The 26,452-nt window shown below is 39.8% G+C and overlaps 1 protein-coding gene and 1 long non-coding RNA gene across 4 annotated transcripts; one reads left to right on the forward strand and one right to left on the reverse strand.

Moving 5' to 3' along the window:
- Positions 1-26,452, reverse strand: LOC124463664. 3 transcript variants are annotated; one of them, XR_006955595.1, is made up of 6 exons: positions 10,822-11,207; positions 10,364-10,492; positions 10,058-10,251; positions 9,778-9,909; positions 2,509-2,713; positions 1-1,489 (listed from the first exon to the last, which is right to left on the reverse strand). XR_006955595.1 is itself a non-coding variant. In XM_047015478.1 (6 exons), exons 1-6 carry the CDS (start codon positions 26,323-26,325, stop codon positions 1,389-1,391), a joined length of 783 nt encoding a protein of 260 aa, XP_046871434.1. In that variant the 5' UTR covers positions 26,326-26,452; the 3' UTR covers positions 1-1,388. The 3 variants fall into 3 exon arrangements, 2 of the variants coding, with proteins under 2 accessions (XP_046871434.1, XP_046871433.1); XM_047015478.1 differs by lacking the exon at positions 10,822-11,207 and adding an exon at positions 26,206-26,452 and having other exon boundaries at positions 9,876-9,909; XM_047015477.1 differs by having other exon boundaries at positions 9,876-9,909; positions 10,822-11,203.
- Positions 9,759-14,744, forward strand: LOC124463665. Its single transcript, XR_006955596.1, has 3 exons — positions 9,759-9,845; positions 13,310-13,577; positions 13,725-14,744. It is a non-coding gene; the product is annotated as an uncharacterized LOC124463665 (long non-coding RNA).

Here is a 26,452-nt window from a genome sequence, read left to right on the forward strand (position 1 = left end):
TTATTTTGCCAAACACGGTAGTGGGGGGGAAAGGGCTGTACGGAACCAAAACCATGAAAGTAAAATAAGTCACACTCCTAACTCAAACGCCAGCCGGCGCTAACCAGAAACACAGGGGGTGGTCCGCCCAGGTCTTCCCTAGTGTGTTTAACAAGGTTTCAGCTACGGGTGATGTGTTCCCATGGGCCTCTTGCCTAACACTCCCAAGGCGCTTTCCCCTTCCCCCTGGGAACAGAAGAACAATAATTAGTATATACACAGATCGCACAAAACAGAGCGCACAGCGCAACACAGAGCAGAATAGTCCAATACAAACAAATAGCGCAACCCAACCAAACAGACCACAGTCAACGGGCAGCTCTCCCAAGACAAAAAGAGACCCGAGAAGCGTTATGCGGCGGTCTTTATACGCGTGACTCCAGCTGCAGTCACTGATGAGGGGGGGGAGGAGCCAGCGCTTCAATCAGCGAGGGAACCTTGGGGAAACACAAACACACTACCACAAACACAACACTGGAGAACGTAACATGCACTATTAATAATACAAAAGCTGTGTCAAGTTGCATGGGTAGTTTTAATGGAGAGCAATCTTCAAGACATGCCACACATCTTTCATTGGATATAGGTTGGGGCTCTCACTGGGTCACTCAAGGATTCTGACCTTTTTATTCCTTAAGACTAGTGGTCACCAATCCTGTTGCAGTAGAGCTCCCTTTGTGTATAGGTTTCACTCCACACGGCCTTAGCTGCCGTTAGTGAGTGGTTGCACAACTAACTAGCACACACATGGTGTACTTTTCTCTGTTCCTTTGGGATGCAACATTCAAGTACCATACAAAGTCAAATACATTTCAACACCTAACTGTACTTTCTCTTTCAGCATGAAATACTGTATTTTAAATATATCCAGATACATGTGTTAGTTATACTACATTCATTTAAGAACTCTGAAATCCAAACAAACATTCATGCACTTAAACTTTATAAAAAATGTCATTTCGGAAGAAGGGTCATTTCAGGTTTCAAATCAATTTTATTACAGACAAATGCAAAAGGGCAACATGGCGTTAAACTTGGAGCTTTTTTATATACAAACTGTATATGTCAACGCTTAATAGGGCAACAAGAGATGCTAAAGGTGTTAAGCGTTTGTGTGTGTGTGTATGCGTGCAGTTGTTTGTCACTGGGAAAGAGGAAGTTTTCTTTTCATAGGTTTACAGTAAGATGGATCAGATGCATAAGAGCATCCTGGAAGGGTGTATATGTATTGTTTATTACATTGTCATAAATGACTGTCATGTCTGGAAACTGTTCTTCAAAGTGTCTCTCCACTTGGGCTTGCTCTTCTGCATTTCGAAACGGGTTGATGCCAAATGTTGAGGATCTGGTCAATGACTATCTGGTATCTGGTATGAGGCACAGGGTAGGAGATCCTTTGTGACCTTCTTGACACAGCCATGTTGTGCCAAGATGTTTGGAACTCCTCTGCCTGGTGTGAAACTCTTATTATTTCATTGTTATACATTGTTATACTATGTTATACATTTACATTTAGTCATTTAGCAGACGCTCTTATCCAGAGCGACTTACAGTAAGTACAGGGACAATCCCCCCCGAGAGAAGTAGGGTGAAGTGCCTTGCCCAAGGACACAACGTCATTTGGCACAGCGGGGAATCGATCTGGCAACCTTCGGATTACTAGCCCAACTCCCTCACCGCTCAGCCATCTGACTCCCCTTATACACTTTTTATTTATAACAATTCAATCGTGATTCACAAATGCACATCTTGAAATGGTGGTATGGATTTAGAATCACACCCATGAATATTGAAGTAATATATTCAGGGACGGACTGGGGGGAAAAAGTGGCCCGGGACTTTTACTGTCAGACCGGCCCACTCAGTAAACGGCGTGCGGCCCACTCAAAACACGGCGAGTTGCCCACTCAATGCATCGATTGCACGTATCGACCAGTCATTGGCCTACTTGGAAAAATACCCATATACACATTATTTTGGATGATTACAAAGAAATTACATCATATGTTTAATTTCTTACGTTAAACTTCCGAAGTCCGTAAGAACACATTTCAGAAGACACGTCTGAATTTTTTTTGAAAAATCGGCACCATGACTGTATATACAGATCGCGAGGAGCAGTATAATTCTCAGTCAGTGAATCTGGATTAGAAAAGGTCCTGGAGGTATTTTACGTCTTCAAGCTGTGACATGTGAAATAATCTGAGATGCTGGCGATGTCAGAGGGCCGGTTGGTAATGGAAGTGGGCCGGTGTTTTGGACCATCCCAACCCCGTCGGCCCACCGGGGATTCTCCCGGTATCCCCGATTGCCAGTCCGCCCCTGAATATATTGTATGTAACTGCATGCATTGTATATTCGTTGGAGCAATATAGTTAATTACTTGAGCTTTCAATTACTGCTTGCATAATTTTCCTCATAATGTTAAAGGTTGACATGAACTGATGTGAGAAGGCTGCATTAAAATACCTGGAATTCTATGGGCATTCCATGAGTCCACAACTCTGTTGATCCCAATGCTGGCAATCTGACATGTCAGATTAGAAACACAGAACCTCACTGTACTGTCTTCCATGTTGATCCGCTCTTGGTCAAGTAGATTGACTAAAGCTGTCTTTATTGGGTAGTTGACCCTGTTGTTCATTTCAGGCCAAATCCGCTCAATTCTGTGATTCTGTAGATCAAGAAGAAAGAAAGATGTAGTATCCCTGACATTTGAATAATTTGAGAATATACTGTAACAAAAATTTTTGCAGTTTGTTTTCCAAAACTGATTGAACATCTGCAGCAATGTAATACAATTATTTTCCAAAGTGCATTTTGTACATTAACTAAAGTAATTAAATACCAACATTCCAATTTGACAAACAAGAATTGTATGTATTTATTGTGTGTATTTGTTTATTTGAATTAAGTACTGGTATGATACTGATGAATTCCAGGTTTCTGTATATGTGTGGGGATTTCTGGAATGGAATGGGGGGTATTCCAGGTAGCGGGTTTAGTGAAAAGTTTGAGTTGTTTAACCCTGAAAAGAGGCATACTCCGAGTTCCACGTTCCAGAAAGAGAGGTAACGAAACCTTTTGGTAAGTTTCCATGGTAACTTACTCCGTGAAACTAACCTGCTCGCTAGCAGGTTTTCCATGCCAAACTCTGCATTTCTACCGATCCCCTCCCACTTTTAATGAGCCCGATAGCTTTGGTAGACACGGAATATCATTTCCTGGTTCAGCCGAGCGATCTCAAACAAAATTTTATTTTCTAGTTATACGCTGGGAGACGATTTTAAGATTGCAATTTAATGTGCTTTAATTCCCTGATGAATACCTAAGTTAATGTTACCGTTTCCCGTCACAATCTGTAATTTATTTTAGCAACATTCTCAGCCCTTGGGCCTTCTTCGCAAGTGTTACATGCCGTGGACATGCACTCAGAATTGACCAAATGCTTTTGGGCACTGAAATAAATACAAATAATTGAAATTGTATTTGGTCTTCTTCATTGCCTACAAATAGAAAATCACAATGAGTAGCCTAGCCTATTTCTATTGGCTATTGTTCCAACAATTTAGGCTACATGATTCATATGATTCCTACAATTTACATGATGTACCATCCTGAAACTGATGTTTCAGCAAATCTATTTCAACATTGTAGGGGGTCAATATTGGCCAAACAACCAAAACTAATTCCCCTATGGTTTGAAGGAAGATGGGAAACTGAACAGTGATAATGCCAATACCAATGGCATTACAGTTATTTGACTATTTTGATTTTTGGGTTAATTCAGAGCAAGAATGGTCAAATTAAGGTTAAATAATTTGTATCATATTGCAAATAAATGATATCAATGAAGGTTAACTCTTATGCCTACTCTACCATGATTATTGTAAACCAGAGATAGAAAGCAAGAGTGAGGAAGAAGGAGTAGGACAACCTAGAGCTGAGGAGAAGGTCTCAGGAGATCAATAATCCACAGAACAATGCTTCACAATTCCTTAAGAACAACTACAATCACACCAGAATCTTGACCCTTACTTATCAACATGACTAGCAATGCTACAGTAAGTTACACAATGAGATGTGAGAGCCATCAAGTTGAGACTCCATCCAGTAACTCCATATTTTACCATATGAGAGGTGGGGGCAGGTTGATAGCCTTACAAGATCAGCCTTTATTCTTCTGCCATAAGTAGGCACTAGCCTGGTCCTAACCAGACCCTCGTACATTTCATTTGTACAGAGGGTCTGGGATCTCTCGATTGACAAATGTTAACTTCCTTGAAGGCGGGTCCTCTGTTGAAGTTTAAAACTATTGGATCCACCCAGAGCCACTCTGATTTGCACTTTCTGATCGCAAGCGTTCGCCTGAGCCAACTCCTTCACCACTACTGTAACGGAGCTAGCTGCCGTAGCTGGAAAATCTAACTTTTCCTGAACCCCGTGGGGAGGAGGGCCACAACATCATGGCCACCAAGAAAAATTAGCAAGGAATGTTCTTGCTCCGGCTTTAACCTATATTCGGCAGCGTTGCCACAACCGCAGAATAGTTTCGCTCGCATCTTTCTCCGCCGCCATTACTGAACTACTCAAACAAGTGCACGATATTAACGTCATCGTTCTCAGCCACTCCCTCTGTTCGCTGATTGGACCTACAAAGAAATTGTTTCTGGAAACCGACTTCAGAACCGACATCCCAGACCTAGTACAGAAGCAAAATCCAAATTGAGCAGAAGTACGTAGGAGGGCAGAGCCAGGCTAGGCCTACACCATCTCTTGGTCAAAATAGAAAATCAGAAAATTCAACTATTAATATTCATATAGGTTATTGTTCCTACAATTAATATCACCTGTGCATGCATCCTCTCGTAACTGGTGTTCCAGTAAATCTTTGGAGATTAGCCTTTATTCTTCTACCCTAAGTAGGCCTAAACCATCTCTTGGTCAGTTTTGGCACTTTCATCACGAGGTGCAGTTTGTAGGCCTACAACTAATTTACTTGTAACTGGGTATACATGAGATTACATTAGCTACATTTCACTGTTCCACATGCAAAATGCACCTGCCATTAAATAAACATCTCACTGTATACAGCATGCCCTGTTGTCAGAATGTGCAAATCGTTTTTTTATTAATTATTCTCATAATGTCAGTGTAACTGACAATTACAAAAAAAGCATGTAAATAAAAGTAGGCTACATGGAGAGATAACAGCAGTTGCTACCATACATAATAATGACAGCAGTCATTAATGTCTCTTCGTCATCTTAATCATCATCTTAATCCTTTGATAAAAAGCTTTCTGTTGAGGGGAACTGCTACTACTAAGTTGAAATAGGCACCAATTGATATTTAAACTTTGTATCATGTCGAATATGATTAAAACCATGGTGACGTCGACGCTACAATCACAAGCGTAGCCTAGGCTCAGGGATGGGCAAAAATACATCAAAATTTATTTGGATACAAAATACCCCTCAAATAAATGTATTAAAATAAAATACAAAATACTGGTGCCAGAAAATGTAACAAAATACAATACATGTATTTTGTATTTAAAATATAGGAAATACTTTTTCTGGATTTTTTCAGTTTTCTAACAATTTGGTATAGCAGAGCATTCAGGTTTGTACACAAAGATCTGGTGAACCCCCCAAAAAGAAAAAACAGTCACAGAATGTCAGTGTAACTAAGCCAAGCTATTAAAAGACAACAACTTGATTAATTATATTACATAATCAATTCATACACATAATCTGTGTCTATATATATATTTTATTATTAATGGGACTTAACAGCCCATAAACTTACAAACGTTGATATATTTATTCATTCAATATTGTCTAAAAATGATTTGATAATGTTCTTGTGTAGTTTTTTTAAGATTATAAAAAAATTGTTGTTGAAAATTCAAAATTCTCTCTCTCAAGCTTTCATGACGCTTTGACAAATCCATGTGTGATTTCCTATAGGCATAGGGGAGTGTGTTTGTGTGTGTGTATTCCACACTACCTGCCCCTCCACAGGGATGCTAACACAATAGCAGTGTTGCATAAGTCCTTGATAAAGTCCTCTACTGCACCTGGAGAGAGGACCCTCCACCTGACAAGTCACACAGACTCTCCCTCACACACACACACACACACACACACACACACACACACACACACACACACACTGAGGCATCAGAGGATGAGTAGGCACTCACTCTCACACACTCACTCACACATTCACACACTCACTCACTCACTCACTCACTCAGTGAACAGGTAACTTAACAAGTGAGTTGAGACCCAACCACTGAGTAGCCAGTTTAGTTGCCTTTAACAAAACAACCTTTCCAATATTTCTGGGGCTAACCGCCTCCTGTGTGGATTGAATATTATTCCTGCAAACGAGAACAGTCTCTCAACCGGAGCTGAAGGAGGGAGGGAGCAAAAAGGGAGCAAAAAGGAGCTTGATAAGTGGGTACTGGTACTGCTGAAGAGAAAGCAGGTCTTTTCTGGTGTCCTCCAGAAAACAAAGGGTCTCTAACTCAGCTTTGATCTGAAGACTGAACTCTTGAACCGTTTTTTTGATTTGTCGAGAAAGTATTTCGAGTATTTTAAATACAGAATTATTCCACACTTAAGTATTTTGTTACAAATTACATTTGATTTTTATCAGCAAATAGAAATGACAAAATACTCGAAATGTGTCTTGAAATGTGTATTTCAAATACAAGTAATTGAAATACTGCCCATCTTTGCTTAGGCTATAAGCAAAATATGCATTACCTGTTCGTAGTATATTTTTATATGTAATATAACATTGCTATTTTATTAAGTCCACCACTTTTTCTCCTGTAATATTAATGGACAGTGGGGTTAAATGTTCAATGTATGGACCGGCTATTGCATTCAAATAGTAATGCATTGACTCAGCAGCAATTGTCTCCCACGCCAATTGTAGCTATAGGCTACGCTGCTACAGCCGTGTTGCTTTGTTCCGGAATATGTGCTCAGATTGACCATGAACACAAAATAAAACTTATTTCTAAAGTGTGCTGAAGTATGACAACGTTTTTTGTCGTCGGTTGCCATGGTGAATCCTAGTATCGGAGCTCCATAGATGTTGGCTTTTGGTAGCATTCATGCACGCGCTAAACTCAGAGTTGCCGTACTCCGAGTTGAGTTAACAAATTCAGATCAGCTTTTCTGGAACCGAGTTTTCGGAGTTTCCCATGTTAGAGTAACTCAACTCAGAGTTCAGGGTTAATCTCAGAGTTTGTTAAACCCGCTACTTAGAATACCCCCCTGGTGAGTTATTTACTCATGGCTATATCAACCTACCCTTGTTGATTTGGTTTGTAGGTAAGGTGCTCTGTCCAGGGGGGTATTCCAGGGGGGTATTCCAGGTAGCGGGTTTAACAAACTCTGAGATTAACCTTGAACTCTGAGTTGAGTTACTCTAACATGGGAAACTCTGAAAATTCGGTTCCAGAAAAGCTGATATGAATTTGTTAACTCAACTCGGAGTACGTCAACTCAGAGTTAAGCGCGGGCATGAGAACTATTAAAAGCCAACATCGATGGAGCTCCGATTCTAGAATCCACCATGGCACACGGCAAAAAAAAACGTTGCATACTCCACCAAACTTCAGATACAAGTTTTATTTCGTGTTTATGGTCGAGCACATATTCCAGGAAAAAAGCAACACGGCTGTAGCAGCGTAGACAAGTGGCGTGGGAGACAATTGCTGCCGAGTCAATGCATACAATTGAAGGCAATAGCCAGTCCATAAATTGAACATTTAACCCCACTGTTTGTTAATATTACAGGAGAAAAAGTGTTCAATGTTTTATTAAGTGTAAAAACATACATAACGCATATTTTGCTAAGGCTATACGCTTGTGATTGTAGCCTCGACGTCACCTTAGTTTTAATCATATTCGACATGATACTAAGTAAATATCAATTGGTGCCTATTTCAATTTGTAGTAGCGGTTTCCCCCAACAGAATGTTTTTCATCAAAATATGATGATGATTAAGATGACGAAGAGACATTGACTGCTGCCGCAGAAATGGATGCAGAGAATTATGTATGTAGCTACTGGTAGTTCTCTCAACATCTACTTTTATTTACAGGCTTGTACGGAATTGTCAGTTACAATGACATTGTGAGAATAATTAATATTAAAAAAACGATTTGCACATTCTGATCCTGTTAATCAGACCATAGATGCTGTATACAGTGAGATGTTCATTTAATGGCAAGTGAATTTTGCATGTGGAACTGTGAAATGTAGCTAATGTAATCTCATGTATACCCAGTTACAAGTAAATTAGTTGTACAAATTCCACCTCGTGAAGAAAGTGCCAAAAACTGACCAAGAGATGGTGTAGGCCTACTTAAGGTAGAAGAATAAAGGCTAATCTCCAAAAAGATTTACTGGAACACCAGTTACGGGAGGATGCATGGACACAGGTGATGTTAATTGTAGGAACAATAACCTACATTAATATTAATTGTTGAATTTGCTGAATTTCTATTTTGACCAAGAGATGTTGTACATAGGGCAGAAGAATAAAGGCTGATCTTGTAAGGCTATCCACCTGCCCCCACCTCTCATATGGTAAAATATGGAGTTACTGGATGGAGTCTCAACTTGATGGCTCTCACATCTTTGTAACTTACTGTAGCATTGCTAGACATGTTGATAAGTGAGGGTCAAGATTCTGGTGTGATTGTAGTTGTTCTTGGGTATAAAAGGAATTGTGAAGCATTGTTCTGTGGATTCTTGATCTCCTCAGCTCTGGCTTGGCCTAGGCCTACTCCTTCTGCCTCACCTCATGCTTTCTATCTCTGGTTTACAATAATCATGGTAGAGTAGGCATAAGAGTTAACTTAATTGATTGCATTCATTTGAAATATGATAAAATGATTATATTATTTAACCTTAATTTGACCATTCTTGCTCTGATTTAACCCAAAGAGTCAAATAACTGTAATTCCATTGGTATTGGCATTATTTGGTTAATGTTAATACACTGTTCAGTTTCCCATCTTCCTTCAAACCATAGGGGAATTAGTTTCGGTTGTTTGGCCAATATATTGACCCCCAACAATGTTGAAATAGATTTGCTGAAATAACAGTTACAGGACGGTAGCCTACATCATGTAAATTGTAGGAATCATATAAATTATGTAAATTGTAGGAACAATAGCCGATAGAAATAGACTACTCATTGCTGGATTTCTATTTGTAGGCAATAAAGAAGACCAATTATAATTTAAATTATTTTAAAAGGCATTTGGTCAATTCTGAGTGCAAATCCACGGCGAGTAACACTATCGATGAAGACCCAAGGGCTGAGAATGTTGCTAAAATAAATTACAGACTGTGACAGGAAACGGTAACGTTAACTTAGGTATCCATCAGGGAATTAAAGTACACCAAACCGCAGTCTTAAAATCGTCTCCCGGCGTATAACTAAGCAAATTAAATTTTGTTCGAGATCGCTCGGCTAAACCAGGAAATGATATGCCGTGTCTGCCAACACTATCAGGCTAAGAAAGTGGGAGGAGATCGGTAGAAACACAGTTTGGCCTGGTAAACCTGCTAGCGAGCAGGTTTGTTTCAAGGAGTAAGTTACCATGAAAACTTACCAAAAGGTTTCGTTACCTCTCTTTCTGGAACGTGGAACTCGGAGTATGCCTCTTTTCAGGGTTAAACAACTCAAAGTTTTCATTAAACCTGCTACTTGGAATACCCCCCAGGTTGTTTCTGTAACCTGACAGTTGTTGTTGGATAAATAGAGTCAGGTAAAACTTTTTCCCGTTGTCTACCCTTACTTGATCCCACATTCCATATTCCAAAACCGCTGGTCTGTTAAAACAAATGTTCAACACAAAGAGCACAAGCACATAAAAAAAAACCATTAATGACAACAAAAGATTATTTAAGATACCACTAATAATTATATATGTGTGTTAATTACAAATTGAAAAAATATACAACATCAATAACTGCTTACCTGTAAACATTCTCATAAATTATGAGGTTATTTTTCACAGGCATGGTTGAATGACCAACAATATTAGAAGTCAAGCCATCAATGGCCAAGACATGTGTGGCCCCAAACATCACTAACTTTTCATTCTGGTCCATGTGAAGCTTGTGTCCCATGTATTCAGCATGGTAGGGAAATGGGTTTAAGTTCCGTGCCCCCTAAAACAACCATATTTATTTAGATTGAAGCATAACCATTTTCTGTAAAAAAAAAACATTTGCATCAGCACATATGGGATAACAATTAAGGCCCGTTGGGCAAAATACTTACATGACAACGTGCTTTGTGGTTTGGTTGCTGGACTGATCTTAGCGCAGCCCCAACTCGACCCTCAGACGCATTAATACCCTTGGTGGATAGGTACCCAGTCATCGTTTTACGTCCAAATGTGGGTCCGGTCTGTTGTGACAAAGTGACAAACACACCAACAGACATTAGACAGAAGCTTTCTTTATGTGACCTTTTTCATGATGGACGCACTACCTGGTGCTTAAAGACCCTAAAAGTAATTTGTTTCAATACATTTATGCAAAATGTATGTGTGTGTGTAGGCTATATGACAAATGTAAAAATATGAACTTATATGTTTAGGAATATGTATATTGAAATACAACTTTATATATGTTCAGATTCTTTATTGAATGTGAAGTAAATATTTATATCACCACTATATATACATTTAGTTCTGTGGTTCATGACACAGAGAAACATACTTCTTGTGTACCCACCTCCTGTATACCTTTGGCCACTGCCAATTCCAAATGAGTGGCCGACACAACTCCTTTTAAAAAGTTATTGTCGGCACAAAACCGCTTTATGTTGTCTATAGAACACCCTCTTTGGACACCAGTGGAAGTTAGGAATGTCGAAATTTCTTTGTATGTCTTCCCTTGCATCTTCATTTCTTGAATAACTTCGCGGAAGGGTTCAAGTGTTGGTGAATTCATATTGCTGGCTTCAATATTTTGCCGTTATCTATGGTTCATAGGTAGGCCTACTTGAGGTACGTTCAGAGCCTGGTACGTCAAATCTAGTGTCACATGATATTCCTGTATGTAGTGTACGTAACCAGTCGCCTGTTCAAAGCAAGCCCCCACCCCTCGACTCTCGGCTTGAGGCAACAGCCCCGGTGGATGTAGGTGGTATTGCATTTCCGATTTTCTACCCGACTCGTCCGGTCGTTTTTATTCTATTAACTCCAGTCAACATATCTAAAACTATCTCCCACAAAAAATGTTGTTCGATTCTCGAACCTGGCTCATACTACTAGCTTTTTCTTAGAATAATTTTTCCTGATTTTTGCTAAAATTGAAACCAATCCGAAATGGGTAAACTAGCAGCCCATTTATATGCTTAAGTCAAGAAAAGTTGCCTTGAAACGTGCTAGCGGATACGAACAATGAACGAGCACAAAAGGGAGCATCAGCAAATCGCTGATTTACCTGAGCTGAATGAGAACAAGGAGAAAGGATTTGATAATCTACAGCTGCCTGCCTTTATTGTAGCACGTTTTACAAATGGTTGCACATAAATGACGGTTGTTTGTAGAGCTAATTTCAGTTTTTTTAAAGCAGATTTAACCATTTTGTAATGAACGCTATTATGCTCATGGCATGACAAACGTAATTATAGCCCAATATAATTAGTTATAATATCGTGGCATGTTACGGCGTCATTATATATTGTTGACATGTTATTCTGAGGCAAAGACAAAGATGAATAAATCATGTCTGATAACGTGAAAATATTGTTATGGTCGTTATATTGTTAGAACTTAAAGTCAGTTAACACCACAACGATGGCATTAACAATAAGCTAGTAATAGTAAACAACACTCATCATCATTATAACAATAACAAAGGTATAGGCTTAATTTGCTTTGTAAAGCTAGAACAACGATGGAGCCAGATATTCAGGTTTACAGTTTATTTATCCGACACAATACATAAGCAGTTAAACTATAAACACGAAGCAAAAAGAACAACGTATAGGCCCTACACGTATAATACTACAGTACTAATAGTATTGATTTTCGTAAAGTTCACATGTAGGCTATCTGCTTCTTGACAGTTTTCTGCAATGCCTTAGCTCCAGCTCACAAGCTCGCGACTGGTTGTCGCAAAGTATGACGTATACAGCTAGTTGCAAGCATGCACGAGTTTCGGAGCTAGGAACAAGCTTCTGCGCAAGACCGGACGAGTCGGTCTGGAAAGATGGCGCGGTCCGTTAGGAGCTCTCGCTTGCCTCACTGCGCCACTGAGCACTTTTCATAGAAATGAATGGGGACGCCATCTTGGAAGACAAAAGTAGCTGTCTCTAGTTATATTAACTCTATGGTTCAAAGCTAACTGTGTCAATTATTATTTTTGTTTTATAGCTGCAGATCTAAGATCAGATTCCCAGCCCAAAATCTGATTCTTAAACATTCAGTAGAAACGCTGTACTGCTAAAATTGTACTTCAACCATGGTTCTCCCGCTCAATATGTTTTTAATTAAATCTTTTAAACATAAAACATAAAAATAATTAAGGTAGCCTACTATTGGATTAATTTAATGTATGTGTACTGAAATAAAACAGTGTATGAAGTTACCGAACGTGCCCCCTCAATATAGTGAGTAGTTAGAACTCCAACACGTGACGAATCTGACCGCGCAACACTGGCAAGAACTCACCATCACCATCGTCAACGTGCAACAAAAAAGTTAAGCTTGCTACCTTTATAAAAAATTGTAATATGGATACATATATCCTCTACCGTGGCAGCAAAAGGCTGACTTTTAAACAGGAGGCATGCAGGTTGAGAAGATCACCCGCATATTTCAGGTATTTTGTTAAATCGTTGGATTTTGAAAGAAGGGGCAGTTGCTAGCTAAAGTTAGCTAGAGCTAACTTGCTTAGCTAACTAACCTCTAATTTCAGCGTGGGCTCGGGTGTCAGAAATAACTGCTTGCTAGCTTAGTAATTATACATCGTGGACCCAGTTGGTCCAACCCAGCCCACAGCTCTTTCAGAAAAATATGTCCACAATGTTGTTAAAGAAAGTAGCCTATAATGAATAGTAACTGTTTTGTTTTTTTTACCCATGAAGTATGTAAAGAACATACGCTTTTGTTTTGCAACCGTTTGGTAGCTAGTCACGTGTTTAGTAGCTACAGTACACTATCGTGCTGCCCCAGCTTTGTAGTTACTATAACAAAATGTGCTTCTTTATTAGGTCACCGGTAGCAGTCTTTACTTGACTGACGATGCCAACGTTGCCATATTCCCTGGAGAACCAGGCTATTTCAGCGCCATTGACCTTGTTTATAGGTCCCATTATGAGGTCCATTGAGAGAGTGAAATTCCCACCACCACCACTCCACCCATCACTCCTACCTCAGGACCGGGACCAAGGGTTACATTTTCATCGCTGCCATCAGCGTCAGCTGGCTCTGCTTTTGCCTGTAGTACCCCCATGCCACTACTGTGAAGTCTTGGACAAGGTTTACCTTCATTTGATATACTATTGTTTATTAGTATTTTGATATATAATACAAATAAGTGTCAATAAATATTTTCCAATCCACTGACACTTTACCATGGGATCACATACTTATGAAGTATAATATTTATTCTATTTTGTGTTATAGAGCAATCAGCATTGGTGAGGTACAGAATGGAAAGCCAGTCACAGTAAGTGTTGTGACGGTACGTTTCACAGAAATGGAGGCAAACGTACCGAGCATCATTGAAAAAGTGATGCTGGGTCTGAAGACAACTGAGTCACTGGTGCTGACTGATGCGGTCCGTGTACGTGAGTTTAATTCCTTATATCATTATAACGGGAACACGCATGAATACGAAAAACGTCTGTGAGTCCGTTTTTTCGTTTTTTTGCAAAAAAGGAAAAACTGATTTTGACTTGTTATTTTGTTTTCTCGTTTTTTAAACACAAACCATAAAACAACTTTATATTTGGATTTTTCTCGCGTGGGTGGAGGTAAGTGTGAAATGCCTGTCATTGGCCGAATGTGTCGTCAGCACTACCTGTTCCTTCAAAGTAAAAGTTTCCCTCATCTAACTCGATTAGCCTAATATGGGTTATCTATCAGTTACATTTTAGGGTATTCACGTTTATAAACTTGCCAATTAATCTTTATTGACTTGGGAGTTCGCCCTTCCAACTTCATTCAATGCATCTACTTTTTTAGGGCCTACTGATACCTACAGGCTAAATAAACGAATGTCAAAATGCTGTAGGCTTAGTCGTGTTTTTCCATATATATTTGTATTAGTAATATTATAAGATCACATCAATCAATTTTATTGTCCCCTTAGTGTGGTGGTGTTGCTGTAAATTGTTAGCTAACTGATCACACAACTGTAAAAATATATACATCATGGCAATTCTAAATGTGCAGAGGAAAATGGAATGTGCAACTGAAATGCAGGGATAGCAGCATGTGAGGTTCTTATGCACTGATGATCCTGTGCACCCTGCTCAGACACAACTTGTGCATGTGAGGTTCTTATGCACTAATGATCCTGTGTACCCTGCTCAGACACAGTTTATGCATGCCGCTAGGCGCTTGACCTAGAGGCGGCAGGAGGAGGAGCATGCACCCCTACTCATCAATGGATCGGAAGTGGAGAAGGTCAGCTGCTTCAAGTTCCTCGGGGTGAACATCAGCAATGACCTCACCTGGTCTGTTCACACGGACAAGGTGGTCAAAGCGGCCCGTAAGCGCCTCTTCTTCCTGAGGAGACTGAAGAAGTTTGGTATGGACTCAGTCATCCTCACTAACTTTTACAGATGCACTATCGAGAGCATTCTGACTGGTTGTATTACAGTGTGGTATGGGAGCTGCACAGACAGGGACCGCAAGGCCCTACGAAGTGTGGTCCGTTCTACTGAGTTCATCATCGGCAGGAAGCTCCCAGCCCTGTAGGACACCTACCACACACGTTGCCTAAGGAAAGCCGGCAGGATTCTAAGAGACTGTTCCCACCCATCCTTCAGTCTCTTTACCCCGTTGCCTTCTGGCAGGCGTTACCGCAGCATCCGGTCGCGCACACGCAGACTAGACAACAGTTTCTACCCAAGGGCCATCAGGCTTCTGAATGGACACTGATATGGACATTGATTTACTGCACACTAGTCACTTATACTCTATACTCACTTTCAGCTACTGGTTGCACTATCAGTAACATTGCACTACTGTACCTCACTGTACCTGGCCACCAGGCTCCTGTATAGTCATTGACTTAGTCACTGATCTGCAAATTTGCACTATTGTACTGTACTCCACTTAGGTTAGAAGAGGTTATAGGGTTGAAACAGGTTTTATGTGCATTTAGGGTCAGTATATTTATTGTTATCTGTAATTTAGGAAGTTTTAGTATTTGGGTTAGTATAGTCGATTATTTATTGCTATCGGTATATTTAGGAAGTTTCACTTATTTAAGCTCAGCATAGATGTAAATTATGTTCCGTGTACTTCTATGTTATGTTATGCCAGGTGCTTGCATTGTCTTGTCTTAAGAATTTCAGTGCCCAGTCTAACCTTGTGTTGTTCTGTGTACCTGACAAATAAAAGACTTGAACTTGAACTCCACTAATTGAATGGTTACTTTTAAGTGTCAAAAATAAGTTGCACTATTAATAATACAAAAGCTGTGTCAAGTTGCATGGGTAATTTTGATGGAGAGCAATCTTCAAGACATGCCACACATCTTTCATTGGATATAGGTTGGGGCTCTCACTGGGTCACTCAAGGATATCAACCTTTTTATTCCTTAGACTAGTGGTCACCAATCCTGTTACAGGAGAGCTCCCTTTGTGTATAGGTTTCACTTCACACGGCCTTAGCTGCCCTTAGTGAGTGGTTGCACAACTAACTAGCACACACATGGTGTACTTTTCTCTGTTCCTTGTTGCCCTATTAAGTGTTGACATATACAGTTTGTATAGAAAAAAGCTCCAAGTTTAACGCCATGTAGCCCTTTTGCATTTGTCTGTAATAAAATTGATTTGAAACCTGAAATGACCCTTCTTCAGAAATGACATTTTTTATTAAGTTTAAGTGCATGAATGTTTGTTTGGATTTCAGAGTTCTTAAATGAATGTAGTATAACTAACACATGTATCTGGATATATTTAAGATACAGTATTTCATGCAGAAAGAGAAGTTGCAATTAGGTGTTGAAATGTATGAAAAGTACACCATGTACACCAGTATCTTAACAATGTCTGGTTTACTTCCACAGCCTTACTTCTACTTTTTCAATGAAGTTTAAAAAAAAATGATAGAAAATCTTTGAAAATACCTTAATCTTTCCAAATCTTAACTTTTTTCAAAATTGTGTCAAACTTTTTTACATATACACCATATATTATAATAAAATCTGGCCTACTTCCACAACCTTTCATTTAATTTTTTTACCAAACTCAAATTGCTCATCTCTGAAAATAGCATTAAATCCACTCTAATATTAATAACTTTTTCAAAATGATGTGCCTGTTTGTGCACATTCTGAAGATGTTTTGCACTGTCATTTCTGTTTTTGAATAAAGGGTTTGGAAATGAATGCTTTTTTTTTTTCCGATTCATCGATTAATCGAAAAAAGAATCGACAGATTAATCGATTACTAAAATAATCGTTAGTTGCAGCCCTATTTGGGTACCTCATTTTCTGATAAAGACCCGAAGTTGCACAAACTCTTTTCATTCGAGTACGTCATTTCCTGATTTTCTATCCGGTGGTGTCCCAAAAACCGGGACCACGTTATTCCTCGAGGCTAAATGGGGGATCGCTTGCCTTCCTCGCAAATGATAAAGTTCGACTGATCTGATTTGTTGATTTCTGTTGCTATGAAAACCAGATTAGCCAAGCTAATTAACATTGTTTTAGCTAGCTTGCATTACCATTCAATCGCTAACAAAACTTTAGGAAAAATAGCTTGCTAATCGGGCAAAACTTGTTACGTAAATGCAGGAGACTCCGATAACTTAGCGTGTCACTAGCATCTCGTCTTAACACGCAGTGGGAACACAGCCAGAGCCTGTTTAAGGAGAGCCTTGCCACTCCTACTTTTCACAAGTAAAATGTAACATTACCATACTATTGGTTTTATTTTGGGAAAATAATAACCATGTCCTGTATCATAGCTACATGTATGACCTTTGCAGCAAAGCAAACCGCGTGAAAATCAGTTCGGTATGATTAATTAAATGCGCTGACAGCTCATTGCCCCAGCCAAACAGATTACACTGAGTGGAGCGGTTGCCTTTTCCAAGATGGCGGCCCCACGGCTCGTCAGCGCCAGTAGGCAGTAGCGGTCGATGCGGCGTCTACTCTTAATAATGTCTGTGGCCGCCATAACCAGAGCCTGTTTAAGGAGAGCCTGGCCACTCCTTATTAAGCCCCATTGTACCGAATTTTGTTGCAGTTCAACCAGAGTTCCACTGGGAGTGATCGCGGTCGAGTGCAAAATTATTGGGAGTCTAAGGAGCTAAACGGCTAAATTTGTCTCTTTCGCCTGATTTTCGTTGAGAAATCTCAGATTTCATGGTAGTTTTTGCATGTTCAACATGGATTACAGGTCAAAAGTTGAATGAACGAGTACTTATGTCCTTTCGATTTCTTACAAGGTAAGTCTTTGTTGCTCATAACATGCTAGCATTCTGCTAACGAATGCTGATTGATTAGTGAAGGACTGACTACAACCAGAGATCCCGCTTGATGGCATCCGAAGCAGAACCAGAATGTCAGGGCATTAGCAACATTAACAACAACATTAGCAAGCCAAAACTCTTTCTAGCATGTGTATTGACAGGGAGAGCCTTGCCTGTCAGCTGTGTTGTTGATGCCTCGAGAGAAAAGTGGAAGTAAGCAGAGCTTGCTGTCAAGCAGTAGCTCTGGTCGTACGATGTGTATGACGTCAATTACATATTCAAAGGCTTTTTAGAACAGAAAGGCGACTTTAACAAAATCAAACATCCAGCGGTGTGTATTGTCTTTGCTTCCCCTTTCGAATTCAGAATTCAAATTAGTAGACAAAAAATTATATCCTGAGAAAAGTGGATTTTGAAGGGTATATCTCCATAGACCTCCATTCATTCTGCACTCGACCGTTAGCGCCCTCATATGGAACTTGAGTGGAACTGCAATCAGTTCAAAACCCGGAAGTTTCTTGAGTGGCAGTTCTTCCCATAGACCAGAGCTGCCAACTCTCACGGTTTCACCGTGTGACACATGCACCGTGAGACAAATATCTCATGCCAAGGTTTTTGAAAAGTTGGCAGCATTGCCATAGACATAATAAAGCAAACTTGCAAGTGGAGTGAGACTGCGTCCCTGGGGGTACATTGTTTTGACTGAGCCTCAGAGACAGACCCGGCTCGCTCACTGGCAGTTTGTAAACAATATTGTATTTCACTCAATTATACTCCTAAAATGTCAGGGAGGGCTGCTTTTTGTAGACAAGAGCCTGCTGAAGATAGCCAGTATATAGGATATTTCTAAACAAGCCTATATCATTCGTCATTTGCCTGAAAAAAGCGACCTACGTTAGCCAGGTTAGTTTCACTCGGTCAGCCTATTTAAAGGTCTCTGACAGTCAGAATCACGGTTTACAGGCAAAGGTCGAGCCCATTCCATAAAGGCCACTCAAAAAAGCTAGACTTAAAGTCCTAAACCAGACTTCAATAAGTTTAATTAGTCAAGCGGGGCTTAAGTGGTTCCATAAAGGCCAATTTCAGCTCACGCAGTCCTACTAATTCAAGTCAGATTTACGTAGTCAAGCTAATTGCGCGTGCACCCTATTTTTTAACAGCCCGAGAGGTAAAACATGGATCATACAATCCACCACAGCAAAAGCAATGCACACGGCCACGTGACTTATTCCAGAAAAAACGTTCCATTTAAATCGTGTACAACGAAAGCTCCCTCATCCCCCGCTTCAATCAAAGTAAAACGACACGCCATGATTGACGTTGTGAACGATAGGTTACGTAGGTTGAGGACCTTTTAAGACCTTCGTTGATAAAAAAAATACCCTGTAAACTAATCTAAATTGACTTTTTTGACATTGTTTAAAATAAATAGACCTATATTAATTAAAACATTAATTGCTAAATGGCTAAATTCGAGGCATCTTACAGCAACGGGGGCTACGAGCCATTGCGATACATCCGTTGTAAACATAAGCGCATGTTGCCGCCCCTCTCCTCCTCATTAGCATTTAAAGCTACAGACACAGAAACAGCGCGTTTTGAGGAAAGCTCATTGAGGGACTGCTCGTAGTGGCTGTAACTATGCACCAAGGCTGAATTTCGGGAAAGCTACTTCAGATACAGTATTAGGGAACCACTAAAGCCTATATAAAAGCATCCAAAAACAGCATTTCATGTCTCCTTTAAGTAACATGATAATGGTATACTTTTTATACTAAGTATACTTACAAAATAAACTTGAAGTATACTTATTTTTCGTAAGGACGGTGCAGCTTCTCCACACGGCTACATCGCATTTTGCGTTGTTACTGACAATGATCGCTACCAGTGAGGTTTTTATGAATGAGCGATTTTCCACTGAATAAATGTCAAGCTTATTTACATTTTTGGGAGCATATTTTCAGTTAGCAGATGGTACTGTTTGAATCGCGATTCCATCTGAGATAGCTACTCATACTGCCGGTAACGTCTTTGTTGGAATAATCTTCAAAGGGGTTTCTTCATTAATGAATTAATGCAATATGAGTAGGCTAAATGCCTGAAAATATCACGAGAAGGGAAAAACTTAAAAGGATGTTTAAATCATAGAGATTAGGTCCATTTTTACACCGGTCTGCCAAATGTATTCGTTTTGATTCAACTATGAGGCTGCTGATCACCATTCTGTCTAGCAGGGGAAATGAAAAGACAATTATTTCATTCTACACTTCACTCTTAGTATTTTGAGTTGTACATAAGCAGCATTATTTTTTTTATCTATGTAATCTTTATAAATATTAGCAATGCATTTTTATTAGAGGTGGGCATAGATTAATTTTTTGAATCTAGATTAATCTCACTGTAATCTTGGCGTTAATCTAGATCAGTGGTTTTCAAACTTTTCACACCCCGTACCACCTCAGAAAATATTTGACTCTCCAAGTACCACCATTATGACCAACTTTAATATACAGTAGCGTATACCCTATTGGGCTCCAGACAAACTTTTTTTACTAGGAGCACAGTAGCCCCTGACTGAATTTTTTGGGAACGCAAGCAGAAAATTAGGGGTACACCTTATATTGACCTACAATGTAATTATTAATGTAGAGAGGGTACAATTTCTGGGTAGGAGCTAACAGTAGCTAACAATGCTAATGCTAAATAAGTATTTAGCTGCTCAGCTCCATGAGAAGGGATCGTGAGACTGCTCACAAAAAGAACGAAGGGAAACCCACTGGTTTGGCAGATTAAGACATGTTCGTAGGAACCTAGCGAAAAATAGCCTAAACTTTCCTAGAGTTTTAGCTAGGTTTATAGGTACCTAGCGAAGAATAGCCTCAACTTTCCAAAACATTTCGCTACGGTACTAATGCTGAGGGCTCACTGATTTCGCTGTACAAGGACGTCTTACCAATGCGTCGTTGTTAACGTGTGCTAACGTTGTGCACACCCAATAGACCAATTATCACCCTACGTCACACAACTGTCAAGCAGGCTCAACTGCGCATGTAGGTTGCAAAAGATGGAACTTCTCCCTGGTCTATTACACTTGGAGTGTCGATCAGGTCATCATATATCTCTGGCCATTGGATTGCAGGGCTTGATATTAACTTTTTGAGGCTCACTTGTTTCACTTGTCTATGCACAAAATTCACTTGACCCCGGTATCCTTAAATAGCCTGACCAAGTGATCGGGCAAAACTAGCCTGGCTAACAGAGGTCGCTTTCTCAGTCAAATGACGAATGAAACAGGCTCTGTTAAAGAAATCCGAGATGCTGGCTATCTTCATCAGGCTCGTATGTACATTACACAGTCCTCCCTGACGTTTCTGGTGTAGAAGGGAAAGAAATACAACATTGTGCACACTGCCAGTGAGCGAGTTTAACTAAGGCTAAAGTCACAACAGTGTAACGGAGACGCAGTCTCACTCAGATTGCCAGTTTAAACAAATCAGAAAAATTATCGTACCAGCTGGCTAAAATTCCCATATCTCTGAAAGTTGCCCTGCTCGACATTTTAGAGGTAGAATTGACTGTAAAACTGTAAAATTATGAACTTTGTGACATGACGTGAAGACATGGTTGCCGCTCGACTATGCGGTCTGTACCGGGCGACATTCTCACTCAAATTTCAAGACTTTCGTGACCCAAATCAAAATTCTAATGCGACAGATCAATGGGGAATCGCTTTCTCTCTTAAAGGCTGTCCTCCTCGACCTTTTTGGTCTTTTCAAATCTAACTATTTGTATTATCCGTGTGGTCCTTTTGCCATTTAAAATGCTATCCTTTCCCAGTTTTCTTTAACCACATTGCGCGTGCATCCCAAATGTTTACAAACAAATAATTGTTCTATAAATTCCAAATTTGTAGGTCGCACCTGCGTGAGTGCTTGTAAACAATGCTTGCACTGTCTCAAAACTGGTCTCGAAATGCAACAATTTGGTCGCAGTCTGAAGCCCTGCCCTATTAAGCTACACAGTTCGCGCAGCAATTATCGTGGATGTTTGCATGAGCCACTACCCGAGAACCGTCTGGTAGTAGCGCGGGCCAACATTTATTTTTGTTTCAAAACAAAAATATTACAGGGAAAGCAAAACCTTTTAAAATTACATTTCAATTATATCATGGTTAAGGTATTTAAATGTAAAGAAGCAAAATAAAAAACATTCATGTCATTTTAAGACAAAATGCACTGGCTAGATGTATTAGCGTTATATCTACAGAGCACAATAAATCTGACACTTCTTGAGTATAAACACCCTGAGAATGAAACATTATCGTTCCCATTATGATTATACTGCTAGACAGCTACTGTGGCATACCTGGCTTCGCTAAACAGATGTTCCGGTATCAAGACTTGCTGGATTACTGTGACTAGATTCGATCCTACGACCTTGCGTTGCAAAGGAGCCCATCTTATCCCAGTGAGCTATTCTCACTGCTGGAAAATGCTGTGTTCGGTTACTTTATTAAAAAAAGGAAGCCGTTTCTCCCGTGGCGATGGTGTCAGATTTGACCAAAGTATAAACAGCTGTAATTCAGTCATATTTTGACATATCAAGGTGATTGTGGTAGGAAGATGATTAGATGACATGCTCGTGATGACATTATCAAAGTTTTGTCTCCATACGGTAAACCGTCCCAGAGACAAGGCCTCACGTACACTTTGGTGTGCTCTTTGTCAAAATCACGTTACTCGTGAACGGTTGGACATTTTGATACATTTTGGTGGCATGGTCTGAAGATGATCTCGGAGCAACGGCCCAGGATGAGTGACAAAAAGTTGTCATTTCTTAAAATACAAATGACGGGAAAAAAAAAAAGTCTAAGGAATCCAATGATACCTCAAAAGTGTCACGGTTCAAAAGTTATGGGCGTTAACACACCTCCAACTTTGAGGCCTTTATGGCGCTATAGTCCTTCAGGGATCGACATGAAACTTGATGCCAATAATCAGGGGATCAGTGTGCCAAATTTCAAAACTTTGCACCCATCGGTTCTATGGGCTGCCATAGACTCCTAGTCCTAGGTATAATAATAATTAAAAGACTACCAGTCCTAGGTATAATAATAATTAAAAAACTAACAATTCCAATAGGTGCCACTTGGCCCCTAAATATACTGCAATATCAGTTGTAAAAATGTCATTAAAAAACTGACCCCTCTGCAACCGACGCAAGCAAGCACACCCTACAATTTCCCCAGAAATTGTACCCTCTCTAGTTTCTCACTGATATCACAGGCCACTTCAACAAGCTAAATCTCAGGCTTCAAGGTGCAGAACACACCGCTTTAAACATCTTCGGGCTGCATTTTTTGACAAGTTTGCTATTTCAAGGGATATTACTACCACCACATTCCGATAACATGTAGCCTACAGGAGCTATCCACGCAGCGCAGCATTAACGCGGGCGAGCTATCCAAATACATTTCAGAACTAGAATTGGAGTTCACAACACGATTTGGGGACTTTTGAAAATATGTTCTCTTTTTTGATTAAGGCTCAAAGCTTCGATGGACACAAATTCAACGAATCACTGATAGAGTGGATGGGTACAAAGGATATTGAAATTCAGTTAATTGAGTTCAAGAGTTCAGCACTGTGGACAACAAAATTGGCAGAACTGCGCAAGAAACCACATCAATGCACAATCAAGGAACTTGCATTTTCACATGCTCATTGCCCAAGAAATTCTGCGGTCTCAAAAGAGTTGCAATGGCTTTGCCGACGGTCTTCGGATCGACATACCTCTGCAAGCAAATATTCTCGCACATGTTCTCTTCCCCTCTCGTATTCGTTTAGGGTTAGCTCCGAAGCATGTGTGCAATTTAAGGTGACGCATTACACTCCCAAGATAATGGAGCTCAGCAAAGGAAAACAGGCAGGGCTCACACTAACTGGTATTCATATATTTACCTGTTTTTATTTGCCATTTGCCTACACAGGGCCCTGTTGGTTTTCTTTAACAGATATGAAAATCAGCATTAGTTTGTGAAGTCATACAATTGCTGCTCTGATTTTTGTTCTCAGGAATGAAAATGTTTTTGTTTTGTATACATAACAGTTTAAATCTATTATTATTATATCAGTGATCGAAGCAGGGGCGTCTTTAGACCCTTTTTACTGGGGCACATGTGCCAGTACAAATCTCCTGTGCCCCATTAAAATCTAAAGTTTGAGTTTTAACGATTTACTTTATTAGTCAGTACATTAATTTAGATTGATAATCCGCAGTATCCTAAACAAGCCTTGTAAAAGTGTTTAACCAAAAACACAAACCGATGCATGCAGAATTCTATGTCAGCGCGCTCTTCTGAGCTTGCCACTGCAGCACGCACAGAGAAGTCCAGGTGTCGGACTTAGCACACAAGTCAGAATTGAAGTAGGCTAAGATAACACAGAAAGATAGTTTCTAAATGATAGGCCTACCGATCATCTTATTTTGACTAAAACATAAAAACAATATTACATGAAGCAAAAAAAAACTACAGTATTTGCGCTGAAAGGAATGCGAAAAAAATCCCTGCCAAAGCACACTTGTGTCCCTGAACTGTTGTATAGTGGGTTAAGCAAGGGGAGTTTCTATAGCCGAGTAGTGCATTGTGTGCAGCAAGCTTGAAAGAAAAAAACGAGATATGAATAGGGGCCTGTGCGCCAGTTGAGTTTTATGTCTAACAACGAATCTGGATCAAAGGCTCCTTTCCAAACCTGTTTTAAAGAGAACATTGGTTGAGTTTACCAATGGAACGATGGTAAAATTAAAGTCTCTAATAATTAGAGTTGCTTAATATTTTTTTTGCTGCTTTGTGTCTTCAAAAATAAAATTCAAAAATGTTGTTGCTTTAAGTGTCTTATGTATATGAACATTTTGAATCTACTGAACAATTAAATTGTGATATCATTAAACGTGAATGTTAATGTTGATATGGCATAGTGATTGTCAAGAAAAAAAAATTATGGCACATCATATCAAAAAGGTTGCCAACCCCTGGTTTAGCAGTTCGTTAACTTCTGGGAGATAGCTAGGCTAACTAGGCTACCTAAACTGGCAAGTTGGCAAGACAACTGCAGAAATGTCACAAGCAAAGAAGCCAGGGTGATAACTATTTACTCCTTTAGCTAACATTTTGATAAAAAACACAATTGTGAAATGTAATGAAAAATGATATAACGCTGATATTGAGCTTGTACATCTACTTTCGGAAACAGTACTCTGCTACTGTCCTAGATGGATTGCAGCTATTCTGGGTTGTTATATGTTTCGGAAACTGCAAAGGCAGCTCGAGTCTAAGACGGATTCGAGGTACCGCAAAGATTGCGGCTTATGTGTTTTGATTGCTGCAAAGACTGCGGCTTGTATTTTGTTGTGTTTCATTTTAATTTTGTATTTCTTATTTATTTGTATTACTTTTATCACTTGTATTATTGTTTTTATTGATTTTATGTAAAGCACATTCTTATATGAAATGTGCTATATAAATAAAGTATTATTATTATTATTTCACTGAGGCGTTAGCATTAAGACATTAGCCTCTGTTGCCTGACACATATGACAGCGGTCTGTGATAGTACTGTTTTCAACAGTTAAGATAAACATTCCTCACAAATGTTAGTTTTAGGATTTATCATGGCATTAGATTACAAGTAAACAATTCATTTATGAAAATATTACTAAAAAAGTAAACACGGTGTTAGTACAGATCTCTTTCCCAATGATTTTCTAGAATTATTCGACCACAAAATCCATGCATTTAGGGACAAACTACAGACCAGCCCTGGACGAATGGCCATGAACACCGAATTTTCCTTTATACCAAGCACGCCGCATGTTGAGGCTCTCACCTACTTTAACCCTATTTCAATGGAAGCGTTCATAAAGCTGATAGATTTATCGAAACCCACCAGTTGCCTTCTCGACCCCCTTCCTGACAAACTTCGTTACTGGCCAAGTCCCTGACAATTTTAAACAAGCAATTTTAAGCCCCTACTTAAAAAACAAACCTGGATCCCAGATCTCTTAGCAACTACAAGAATTTCAAATATGCCATTTCTCTCAAAAACTCTAGAGAAAGTTGTGTTACAACAGCTCACTGAACACCTGTTATTGTTTCTGTTACTAGTGGAAACGACGGGCGACGGGGCATTCTTATTCATATTTTAGAGTTTCTCTTCCCTGGAACAGATTTCATGTTTCAACCGAGGGGGGCTGGCGCTATCTTAGTGGGCTTCATCAAATACCCTTTTTGCTCTGCTAAATCGCTGCACTAGTCCACACTTGACCGGTGGGGACCTTGTTCCAATATTACTGTAACTGTTAGTTGCTCCTGGCATTCTCTAATCCCTGCTCTCCTCTTTCTGTCCCCCTCCACACATCCCCTGTGGTGTGGGGGGTTTGAGATGTCAGCACCTACCTGGCCATCGGTCTGCCAACGTTGGACCTGGTCGCCAGTGGACATCGATCTGTGACGGTCAACAGTGAGTTCCCGGTCCCTTTCCTCATCCCCCTGCCTGTGATGCTGTACCGACCACATTCCCCAGCCCTGTGGCTACCTCTGCTTAAATTGACATTTACAAACTCTGACCAAAGTTGAACACTGGATTTTGGCTTTGACACTTCCCTGTTGTATGACTATGTTCAGCCTGTGTTCTGCATCTCTC

This window comes from Hypomesus transpacificus, unplaced genomic scaffold (genome assembly GCF_021917145.1).
Source record: "Hypomesus transpacificus isolate Combined female unplaced genomic scaffold, fHypTra1 scaffold_30, whole genome shotgun sequence".
NCBI lineage: Eukaryota > Metazoa > Chordata > Actinopteri > Osmeriformes > Osmeridae > Hypomesus > Hypomesus transpacificus.

What these genes read in the sequence shown, in the direction of transcription:
- LOC124463664 (XM_047015477.1), bottom strand. Translation starts at nt 11,040, where the DNA reads ATGAATTCACCAACACTTGAACCCTTCCGCGAAGTTATTCAAGAAATG. An exon ending in ATTTATGAGAATGTTTACAG is followed by an intron (nt 9,910 to 10,057) that starts GTAAGCAGTTAT and finishes TTGTTTTAACAG; the next exon opens with ACCAGCGGTTTTGGAATATG. An exon ending in AATATGGAATGTGGGATCAA is followed by an intron (nt 2,714 to 9,875) that starts GTAAGGGTAGAC and finishes CTTGATCTACAG; the next exon opens with AATCACAGAATTGAGCGGAT.